Consider the following 12291-nt stretch of genomic DNA (forward strand, 5'->3'; position numbering starts at 1 on the left):
TCAGGGTTGTTACATTTCCTTTCTGCACTCTGTACCCCGGCTCCACACGTTCTTGTACAGTGGGACCAAAATGTCCATGACGCCCAGCCTCCATTTACAGTGTCTGGTTGTTTCCCTACAGTAACACATGCGCCATTGATGCACCACTGGAAAATAACATTCATATTATTATCCACACACATATAAGAAATCATAACAGCAATGCTAATATAATAAGAGTGTACGGCAAAACATGATGAGTAGTAATTAGTAAACTTCACTTAAAGGGGTTATCCAAGACTATAAAATGTTCCCCCATATGCCAGGCCCCTCACAATAAATATACTTACCTGGCTCCCTGCGCCGCTCGTGGTCCCCGCACCGCCGCTGCTGCTTCTCGCTGTGCGCGGATGAAAACATCCAGTGTCGTGGGGAGCAGCCAATGGCATGCGGGGACGGGGACGAGCCTATTTACGACGTTCGATGTATACTTTTCATTGATACCATTCTGGGGTATGTATGGCTTTTTAATCACTTTAGGAACCTTCACGTAGAGCCGCCAGGCAGGATCCCCCAGTCTCCTCCAGAGTCCGTGGGAGAGCCCATGGTGGTCGGGGACGTGTAAGTATCAAATACATAGTTTTTTAAATTAGCATTTTTCTTTTGTACGTTCTATAATTTTTCTTCTCCTTTTTTCTTCCAGAGAGTCTCCACCGGGGAAGATATGTAGTTTGTTGTCCCTCGTATAGACAACAAACTCCTTATCCAACTGGTGGAGGTGCGTCCCGCTTTATGGGACCACACCGACCGCCAACATGCTGACTATCACCAAACCGGGCGGCTCTGGAGGCAGATCTGTGCCTCGTTGCTTACTGACTCGGTGGATCTAAATGCGGCGGCTCCGAAATAATGTGGTAAGTACAGCAATATGTATTTATTCCTCATGTATAATGTAAACCTAAGTCCATGTGAATATTATAATATACATTTTTTATTTTCACAAGGTTATGACTCGGTGGCGGTCAATCCGGGGCCACTTCAAGAGAGATTATAACAAGTTCAGGCCCCGAGTGGATCCAAAGCAACCATAAGGCCGCCATATATGTACAGTGCGGCCTTGGGGTTCTTACGACGGACGCTGGCACTTAGAAGGTAAATTTTTTTATTCTAAAAATAAATATAAAATTATTTGCTTTCCTCTCCCTCTGTCTGAAAGGGGCTGTCTGAGACAGAGGATCGTTTGACACCTCTTTTTCTGGCAGCCCACTACATTAAGAGGTAGGCATAGCATATAACCTGGAAACAGTAGGACAAGGCCTTATTTTTTTTCTCTCCACAAAACTGCCAGCAGAACTCGGGCGCCTGAACTAGCTCTTGAAGCGGATCCAGAAATGGGTGCCACCCCAGCCCTCCTGTCCCTTATACACCGGTTTGGGTCAATCCTGGTCCCCTACCAGGTCCCTCTTTTCAGCATACGCACTTACATTGGAGACAAAATGTGAGAGCTATGTTGAATAGCAGGAGATCCAGTAGGAGCCGTCGGGAGGGAACCTTGTAGAGATCGTTTCCGATGCTCTAGAAGATTTTGCAGATGAAATGAGGAGAGCGTTAGATGACTTTGCACGCCGAGTGGAGGGGATGGAGTCGGTGCGTCAACTCACCCCTCACCAACATTACCTGCAATCCTTAGTCCCCCGAATGGACCAAATGACTCCCGAGCAGATGCATGAGTTTAAAAATTTGATGGAGAACGGGTCGTGAGAAATTATGCACCTCCCCCCGTTCCACACCTACCCCCATCCACCACCTACCCCCCATCCCACCCTTTTCAACCAACCCCCTTCAGCCAATCTTCCCATTCCCGCCATCCATCCCGTTCCCCCCCCCCCCCCCCGAGCATATGTACAATCTCCCATCTTTTTCTTCTACACCTTCTCCTCCTCACTATACCACTCCAACTCCTTCTTCTACGCATGCTCGGGAAGATTCCAGTTCCGACCCTTCAACTCTCCAAACCCCTCAAATCCCTCCTGCATCTTTTCCTACGGCCCGTCGTTTTTATTCCTCAACAGAAGACAGGGGGGCTACTGCTGCCGGTTCTAGAACGTCAACCCCTCAAAGCTCCACCTCCCCTCGACGTTTTCATAATTTATAGTTTTTTTATTTTTTATTTATTGTTTATAATAAAAAAAATTAAGAAAGTTTATTGTTAAATAAATACGTTTACTTTACTGTGTGTTATTTTTTTATTTCATGATCCTTAACTGTAGCCACTCCAGCTGTGGGGAAAGTAAAACTCCCATTAAAAAAATAAATAGAGTTTATTAAATAAAAAATTGTTTTCTAGGAGTTTTATTTTCCCCACGCCTATAGTGCCAAAGTAGCAGAATATTTGATGTAGCACGATCAATAACGAGCTCCTTATTGATCATATTCTGAAGCTTTTTCATCTGGTTCAAATCCACATGAACCCTTGTGGGAGTCACGGTACACGGTACACATCAACATTTCAATTTACTAGAGAGCAAAAATTTTATATATTGCTCTTTAGCAAAGATGAAGCTTTCACAGAAAGTAGCGTCATTACCACAACGGACAGGAAAGGAACATAATGCTGTTTGCGTTTTGGTCCGGGTTCAGAGCCGAATACGGACCTGCACCCAGCCAAAGAACTCAGCAGTTCAAGCTAGAATGCTCTCCCTTGCCATGTGTAGGATCACGCATTAAAGGGCTGACAATAACACACTGCTGAGCGGAGGCTTCCGCCAAACAGTGTGTTGTTTATTTCACAGTCTGTAAAGGCCAGGCTTTAGCAATGCCATAGCAGTTTGACAGGCTATGGCAGGGCTACAGCTGGCCCACTAGTGCAGTTGATGCTACGGCACTCACAGATGGACGAAGGCCTACTCCTGGCACCACTATGGAGAACACAGTACGTATAGTTTCTCCATAAAATGCCAATACCCTGCAATATTCAGTGTTGAAAATAGGTTCAAAATATAGATATGTCCGTGTTCAGCAAGGCAGATTATGAGATGTCGTAAAATACTAAATATCACAACTTTAGCATAACCATTCTTGTTGGTTGATTATAAAAAGTTGAAGACAGGTGTAATAATAAACAAATTTTTATTTAGTATAAGATAAAAAATGTAAAACAATTACAAAACATTATCCTGCCAACTCACTCTACCCGCATCAGAAACAAAGTAATCGGCAAAACGGTCCCTCATTCTGGCAAGGGTTGACCGATATGACAAATGTTGCATCCTGGTGAGTGTGCAATCAACCTCTTGCGGGTCCAGGCGCAGTGGTTCCTCAGATAAAAGATAGTTATGTAGAGCTACACAAGCGTTGACTACATCGTCTATGGTTTTGAAAGCCATCGAGTAATTTGTCCGTCCATACGCTCCAATGTCAACTGCGACAAATCCATAATCAGCATCTGCAATGGCCATTAAGATAATGGAGAATTTTTTTTGTAATAAAAAAATTCAGATCCACTTCCAGAAGGTTTTACAATCCTTATATGTTTGCCGTCCACAGCTCCTACACAATTAAGGAATTGACTTGTTTCCATGAACTTGTCCGCTATTTGAAGCCACCGTTCTGTTGTTGGATGTGGGATGAAATCCTCATGCAATACCGCCCACAATGCACGACAAGTATCTCTGATTACTCCGGAGATCGTAGAAATTCCCATGCGATACTGGTAATGTAACGATGACAGACTTTCTCCAGTAACAAGAAACCTTTAAAAAAAAATATACAAATATATGAAAAAATATATATACATACAATATATACACAGCTATCCAAAAAAGACAAATCTTTTACCTTATTGTCACCATTAGCCGCTCTGCAGGAAAAATGGCCCTTCTGTAGCGGGAAACGTCTTTCTATGGCCTCATGCACACGACAGTATTTTTTTGCGGTCCGCAAAAAGGGGTTCCGTTGTTCCGTGATCCGTGTCCGTTTTTGTTTCCGTGTGTCTTCCTTTATTTTTGGAGGATCTCCAGACATGAAGGAAAGTAAAAAAAAAAAATCTAAGTCAAGTTTGCCATGCAAATGATAGGAAAAAAACTGATGCGGACACGCGGACGCGGATGACAATCTTGTGTGCATCTGTGTTTTTTCATGGACCCATTGACTTGAATGGGTCCGCGAACCGTTGTCCGTAAAAAAAATAGGACAGGTCCTATTTTTTTCACGGACTGGAAACATGGATCACGGACGCGGATGACAAATGGTGCATTAGCCGAGTTTTCCACGGACCCATTGAAAGTCAATGGGTCCGCAGAAAATCACGGAAAACAGAACAACGGACACGGGACACAACAACGGTCGTGTGCATGAGGCCTTTGCGTGATGAAATGCGCTGCAGCAGCTGGTCATAACTAGCAACTGTCATGCGCATATAATTGAAATATTTTTCAGGATTCGCATGAAGCTCCAAATACAGGACAAAAAAAAACGCCGCTGGTCATCCATTTGGAAGTTATAGGGTGTATCCAATACCGGCGTCTTCTTCTTTCCTGGTCTCGTCTTCTCCATCTCGCTTTCAGGACTAGAAACCTCAATCGCAGACGCAAGTGTGCAGGCAACATGGTTCCAAAGTACAATGAGCCTGAATGGAGGTTTACCTGCTTAAATACTCTGTCAAAGGGGGTGGACTCTTTGAGACACACCTTCTTCTTTAAAAACGGATTCGCTAAATGGAAGCCAAAACGGAAGCAAACTTAAAGAACGGATCCGTTAAAAAGTCCCCCATTTGCATCAGTTTAGCAATTTTTAAGACGGGGTGTGAAAGTAGCCTTAGCTGCCTTTTATAATTACTAAAATGTCTATATGGACCTCACAGCACACATGGGACGTTTACATTATCTGTAGTACAGGTGAAACTCGAAAAATTCGAATATCGTGCAAAAGTCCATTTATTTCAGTAATGCTAATGAAAAGGAATTGCATTAATGCAGCTTAAAATTAGAATTTTGTGAAAAGGTTCAATATTCTAGGCTCAAAGTGTCACACTGTAGTCAGCCAATTAATCCATACCCCCTGAGCAAGGGGTACCTCAAAATTGTGACTTTGGGGTTTCATAAGCTGTAAGCCATAATCATCTAAATTATAACAAATAAAGGCTTGAAATATCTCTCTTTACATGTAATGAGTCTCATATATTAGTTTCACCTTTTAAGTTGCATTACTGAAATAAATGAACTTTGCACGATATTCTAATTTTTCGAGTTTCACCTGTACATTTCATTTGGTCACTGGACCTTAAGCGTCTCTTTACATGTGTTGCTAATTAAAACTTTGCTTTTATTCTGTCCTCTTTAAATAACGCACTTATAACCACTATAACTAAAGAACTGTGAACCTTTTACATGTTCCAGTAGTTCTAGTGGATATTTCTATCAGTAGTATATCAGATGTTGCTATAACCGCTTGTCACCACCAGACATCTGGGAAGCTCTGACAGACGTCCTTCAGAACCTCCTCCTTGAGGTTCCTTTTGTTTTGCTTTCATTTTCTCATCTCGTTAGCCTCTCTCAGCTGTCATGTAGTTGCACTGATTGTATCCCTTTAAATCCCTTCCCATACTGCATCACTTTGCGGTTTATATTCCTTCCTGGAGTGTGTGCATGCTGATGCTACTACTGAGTCTTCTACAGATAAGTTTTGTTCATTCATTTGTGTTTTCCTGTTTGCTGGATCCCAGGTGACCCTGACTCCCTCCGTATCAAGTGTATGGAGCCGGTGGTCGTTTACCCTCACTATTATGGGGTGTTCAGGTGTTATACAGTCGAGGTACGAGGATATGCGATCATCTACCATTGAGATTTTCGCATAGGCTGAGCAGTTAGGGAGAGAGCCAGGTCTGTTGCAGGGCTCTCCCTTTTGTTCCTTAGTTTTGGATCCAGTCAGTTGGATCTTCATTTGGTGTCTTCTAGTTTTCTGTACACCTTCCGTGACAGCGCTCCTGCTGGCTACATTTTGTTTCTATATATGTTTGTTAGTATACATCTCTTCCTTTTTGCGGCTATCTGCGGCTACTGGTTCTAAAAATACATACAAACGCACGCCCTGCCTCCCGACATGTTTCACCGGCAAACCGGCGTCTTCAGGGGATCGTGTAGGTATACCTCACGATAGCCGCAAAAAGGAATAGACCATGTATACTAACAAACAGAATATAGAAACAAATTGTAGCCAGCAGCAGCGCGCACTGAGTGGTTATAGCAGTTATAACAGTGTTGCAATCAGCTAATGTGTTGCTGTGAAACATAAAAACAGCAACATCTGATATACTAGTGATAGAAATATCCACTAGAACTACCTGCCACAGAACTACTGGAACATTTTAAAAGGTTCACAGTTCTTTAGTTATAGTGGTTATAAGTACGTTATTTAAAGAGAACAGAATAAAAGTGAAGTTTTAAATAGCAGCGCATGTAAACAGACGCTTAAAGGGAACCTGTCATGTGGATATTTGATTATAATCTAACTAATTATATACAATCATTAACTACTAAAAAGTGCCTTGGATGTAGTTACTGGTGTGACAGATGGTTACCTCATAATATACACACAAAGATGCCGCATGCCACATGCTAATGAGCCTATTTGAGTCCAGCGTGATGTCAGTGAGTCCAGCGTTTATTTAATTAACAGTTATAGCCACTCCCCTGCCCACCTGCTGCTGATTCATATGGAAAATAACTGTCATTCAGCAGCAGGTGGGCGGGGAGAGTCAGGAGCACATGAATATTCATGACTCATCATTATCAGCTGGGGCTTTCAATACAAGATGTTGGCAGATTGACTGGGTCAATTAAAGAAAGTGACCCAGCATTTTGCTAAGAGAATCAGTCACTTATTTATGTTGCCCTTAGTTAGGACACCATAAAACTGGTGACAGGTTCCCTTTAAAGAGTTTCTGGCACCAGATTTAACCCTATTAAGCTAGCTGACAGTAGCGATGTGCTAATGTCTGCTAAACCTAACTAGCCTATTCCTACTTTTATCTATGCCCCTGTTACGCCAGAAATCTAACTTCTATAATATGCTAATTAGCCCCTAGGAGCAGCGGGAGCGTTGTTCCTTCTCCCACTTTTGTCGCCTCCCTCCAAGTCCTGATAGACAGGGCCAGGCAGCGCTCGCATCTGTCTGCCAGCCCTGTGCTCTGGTGAAATCTTGCGCCGTTCTGTATTCGGAGAAGGCGCGGTGAGGAAGCTGGCATTCGCGCCTGTGCCGAATGCTGAACAGCGCAAGATTTCACGAGAGCACAGGGCTGGCAGACAGATGCGAGCGCTGCCTGGCCCTGTCAATCAGGACTTGGAGGGAGGTGACAAAGGTGGGAGCTACCACTAGAGGGAGCTCCTGTTTAACTCAATAATAAAACAGTATACAGGAAAGAGCCCTCTAATGGTGGCTGCAGGCATGTACAATTTTAGCATGTACAGTAACTTGTTACAGCAGTGGCCAGTGGCTGCAACTACTCTGCTCAACTGTCTGTTTTCTTGTTGCCGGCCAGGGTAGCTCTGTCAGCAAGACCTCCCCTCTTCTGTCCGTAGGGCAAGTTTGCTTCCTCCACCTCTTAAAGGGCCATTGGGCCCACCCTAATTCACACTAGACAATGGCTGGCCACCGTCGGGTACTTAAGGAGGCATCTCCTTTGGGAGGCTACCTAAGCAATAGGCTGTCTAGCCTGCTTATTCCTTGTCAAAGTGCGCCATAGCTCTGTCTGCCTATACCGAGTTCTGCTTGTTTCCGATATGACCCTTTGCTACCTTTTCTGACCTGTGCCCGCCCTGACCTCTGCCTGATTTCCATACTGCCCGCCCTGACCTTGAACTGTTTACTGGATTTTCCCTGATCCCTCGGTGCATTGCACTGGTGTCCCTTGACCCCTGTGAGCCAGCTGTCAATCAAACAGAGGCTACTCCAGGAGGTAGCGGCCTGGTGGTTCCCCTGCAGCTAAGTCCAGATCCCTGGGCGCGGTACATCGACGACGTATTCATGATCTGGCAGGGAAGTATCGAAGAGTTAGAGGAATTTTTTGTGGGGTTAAATAATAATACCAAAAATATTAGACTAACGTACAAATACAGCAAGGAATCCATTGAATTTTTGGATGTGCAGTTAGAGAAAGGTATTAATGGATGTATAGTGACGAACGTTTTCAGGAAACCTACAGCAGTAAACTCATATTTACATGCTTCTTCGTCGCATCCCCCACAGATGATTAATTCAATCCCGATTGGGCAATATTTACGGGCTCGGAGGATTTGCTCGACGGATGATATCTTTGAGCAACAAGCAAAAGTGTTAAAGGAGAGATTCACAAGTCGTGGATACAGCCAACGTGTAATTAAAAGGGCCTACAGGAGAGCAAAGACATGCTCCAGGCAGGACTTGCTATTCTCTGGAGCCCAAAGGAGTAATGACAACAAGACACGATATATCACAGGATACCACGGAAGATGGATGGAGATGAAAGATGCTTTAAGAAGATCATGGCCTATTCTGCTGACTGATCCGATTTTGACAAAATTTATAGCACCATATCCTATGGTAACTGCCAGAAGATCTAAAAATTTAAAAGATCACCTTGTACGCAGCCTGTTTGTAAAACAGAATCAACCTTTGTTCCCAGGAATAGGAAAGCCCAAGTGGGGTTTTGTTCCTTGCGGGAAATGTATGGCGTGCCCAAACATGGAGAGGGTGACCTCTTTTGATGACACAACCAATACGAAAACTTTTAAAATAACACAGTGCCTCACATGCACGAGTACGGCAGTCGTGTATTATGCGAAATGTTCCTGTCCAAAAATTTATGTGGGTTTAACCACAAGAGAATTGAAGGTGAGGGTGCGAGAACATGTCAGAGACATAATGGCAGCAACAGATGAAGAAGATCTGTGCAATTTAAAACCAGTTGCAAGACATTTTAAGACATATCACGACTGCAATCCTGTGCATTTGAGGGTACGGGCGATTGATTGTGTCATGAAAAACATCAGGGGAGGTAATATAACTAAAAGATTGGGACAACTTGAGTGTAAGTGGATCTGGAAATTGAATACGCTGCATCCAGGTGGCTTAAATGAATCTACTGGTTTCTCCTCCTTTTTGTAGGTATGATGGATCACATGGGTCTCCACACCCAAAAGGGGTTAATTTGTGTAATTTTAATTTTATTTTAATCACTTTTTACCCTTGACTTTTTAGGGTCATCACTGGTCTGACTTTGGTTCCCCACCTTAGATTCCTCAGTCCGCATTGCGTATGCGCATTGGGGAATGTGATGTGGTGACATATAAGTAGACAATGGGAATGGAGTAATTGATAGTCCTAGTATGGCATATATATGGTATTTGTGGTGGTATCCTCTGACCAACCTTGTTGTGGCTAGAGGACTCTGCTTATGTAATTTTGAGTAATTTGGTGTTTTTCTTTTTCTTCTTTGCGTCCCTTCTTTTTCTTTCTTTTATTCATTTCCCTCCTTCTCTTTCCACTTTCCTCCCTTTCCCCTCCTTTTCCTCCCCCCCCCCTTTCTTCCCATTTCCCTTTCCCTCCCCTCTGTTCCTTGCCCTATTTTCTTTCTTCTTTTTCTTCTTTCCTTTTTTTCTTTTTCCTTTTTCTCTTTTCTTTTCTCTCTTCTTTCTGGTTTTTAATTCGGTTCTGTGATTCCCCCATTGATTAATTTTGCATGGGTATCATATTTTTATATACTAATGAATTTTTTATATATTTTCTAATAGATTACGACTTGTTCACAATGCACAATGCACTTTAATAACACTATAGGATCACTTTATATTATGACATTTATGATATATGTATATGAGTCTTATCTATATACTCACATTATGGAATAGATTATAGGATCGATATGTTGTTATTTATAATATAATTGAAAATTTGGATAATAGTGGTCACGGATTTATTTATAGGTGCTATCACTTTAAGGGAGGACACGGGACCTTATTATGTATTTATTTATTTATATTCATTAATATCTTAGTTGTATCTGCAATTCTGTGGATTATATCTGAATATAATGTTCATGTCTTTGGATTGGTATCAAGGTAGCGATCATGCATATACTCCGATAGATTCCTTTGTCTTATGTATTTCTGTGCCTCTCGACCAAGCGAGTATGCTAATATAATCGTCCCGATATGTGCTTGAATTATTTAGGAAGGGAGGATGACGCCACGGGACCGCGACTTAGTGTGCGCGTTCAAGTGATGTCATCCGGATCACGTGACCAGAGAGGATCATGTGATCCTGGGCGGTCACGCGCTCCCTCAGATGCCGGCATTGAGGATGAATGCTAGACAAGTTCTGGCCCAGTGTAATGACGGTCGAACCAACGTTTAATTGGCTGACACCTATATTTAAACCGGGTACTCCAGTGATGACGCTACCCCCAGACGAAGGTACACCGAAACGCGCGTTGGGGTTAGCGCCATCCTGGAGGAGATACAGTATGGGTAATTGTCCTATTTTCCTGTCTTTGATGAATTTCCATACATGCATTTCTGTGAATAATCATGTTGAAGGGATAGGGACTATGTCTACTGTATGTCTCCTCCAGTGATGTTGCTTTTTTATCTCCTGCACTGTTTCTCTTTTAATCATGTATGTTATTTAATTATAATGTTTTTTGTAATAAAGAATTAATGAATACCAGCGGTCTGGCATTTGTCTATGTAGGTTGTGTGGTTAAAGAGGTAAAAATCAGGGGACTGCCATGATAATGCCCCTCGGAGTAGCTCCGTGGTTCTAGACCCACTATGTAACATAACAATGTCTGTGCAATTTGAAGCTATAAAACATTTCCTTTTGCAGAAATGACTCCCCCACCCCCATTCACTGTGAGTAGCTTTCTATTCCTTATCTTTATTGCTTATTGACCTCGAGACTGTGTGGTTTTGATAACAAACATTTACAAGACAATTATGAAAATGTCAATATCACTCAGACTATATGTATTAATGCCAAAGATACTGTATGAGAAGGGAAAACACAGTGGAGCGGTATTATTTGCAGTCAATACCCTATCTCTTCAATTATGACTGTAATGCGCTGTTATCAAGGTTCTTCCTATAGAACTGTAGTTAGCACTGGACCATGTCTATGAGACAACTGCCATTTAAAGGGCTCGTCCAGATTAATGTAAAAATTCAGCAACTTTCTAATTTACCTTAGTTTTTTACGGTTTCATTAAAGAGAATCTGTCAGCAGTTATGACCATGCTAAACTGCTGACAGCACAAGGCAGGGGCTGGGGAGAGCATACCTTTTGTAGAGCTCTTATCACCAGGAGTAGTACGAATATGAAGTTTTAATCTGGTAACTTTGGCTCCTGCAAGTGTCCAGGAGGCAGAGCTTTACTGTAAAGTGTCCGCTGCATTAAGCTGCCTCACAGCCCCTCCCCTCTCCCGTGAGTGATAGCAGTGGCATCCAATCAGGAGATCATTACAGCTGTTACTAAGAGGGGAGGGGTTGTGATATGTATTCTGTATGTATTCTGCGCTTGCGCAGTGAATGTCTGACCGCTTTCTTGCTCAGACATCTCCACTGCGCCTGCGCGATGACGCCATAGTGCTCCGAGGAACAGGCGCAGTGGAGATGTCTGAGCAGGGAAGCTGTTACATTCACTGCGCATGCGCAGAATACATACGCTCACAAGGAGGATCGCATTCAGGAGGAGATGGGCGGGCTGGAGGGACGCGCTGGGCGGCGGCAGTTTCTGAAGGTAGACGGAGCCTCTAGGTGCTAATGACGCCCCCATAGCACCTAGAGGCTCATTAGCATATTAATAAAAGTTCTTTTTTTAGCAAAACGGCTGCCCCAAAAGCAATTATATTAGGATGGTTGGGCAGAGCAGACACTAGCGGATCGCTAGTGTCTGACAGCTAAATATGTGAAACCGAAGTGGTAGAAACCCTTTAATGGACCTTTAGGCCTCCATTATACTGACGGAGGCCAAAACAGTGTCCTTTTGGACTCCTTCATGTAGGTACCCATCCGCATTTAATTTATTATGCGACTTGCACCTGTTGTCTGGCGTAAAAAGTTTGCACATTTTGGTACCTTTTGTTTTGCACCAAAAATTGCAGTTTTTTTCCAATTTTATGTCGCTGTCGACGCTTTAAAAAACTGTGTGGGACTCCAAGAAGTAGGTGGGGCCTCCCACAGCCTGACAGATTTACTATATGCAACGCCAGTCTTATTATATTTCTTCCCATAGTATATTAGTAACACAAGGTCTACTAGAAATTCAGATGGAGAGCTGATG

The 12291-nt window shown here is 43.0% G+C and overlaps 1 protein-coding gene across 2 annotated transcripts in view; it reads right to left on the reverse strand.

Moving 5' to 3' along the window:
- Positions 1-12291, reverse strand: part of ADAMTS12 (ADAM metallopeptidase with thrombospondin type 1 motif 12) — a 584548-nt gene that overhangs the window by 229838 nt on the left and 342419 nt on the right. For both annotated transcript variants that reach the window (XM_044276409.1, XM_044276408.1), the window contains exon 11: positions 1-146. In XM_044276409.1, coding sequence (XP_044132344.1) covers positions 1-146 — 146 coding nt within the window. The remainder of the gene's footprint in view (positions 147-12291) is intronic.

The sequence above is a fragment of the Bufo gargarizans genome, chromosome 1 (genome assembly GCF_014858855.1).
Source record: "Bufo gargarizans isolate SCDJY-AF-19 chromosome 1, ASM1485885v1, whole genome shotgun sequence".
Taxonomy (NCBI): Eukaryota; Metazoa; Chordata; class Amphibia; order Anura; family Bufonidae; genus Bufo; species Bufo gargarizans.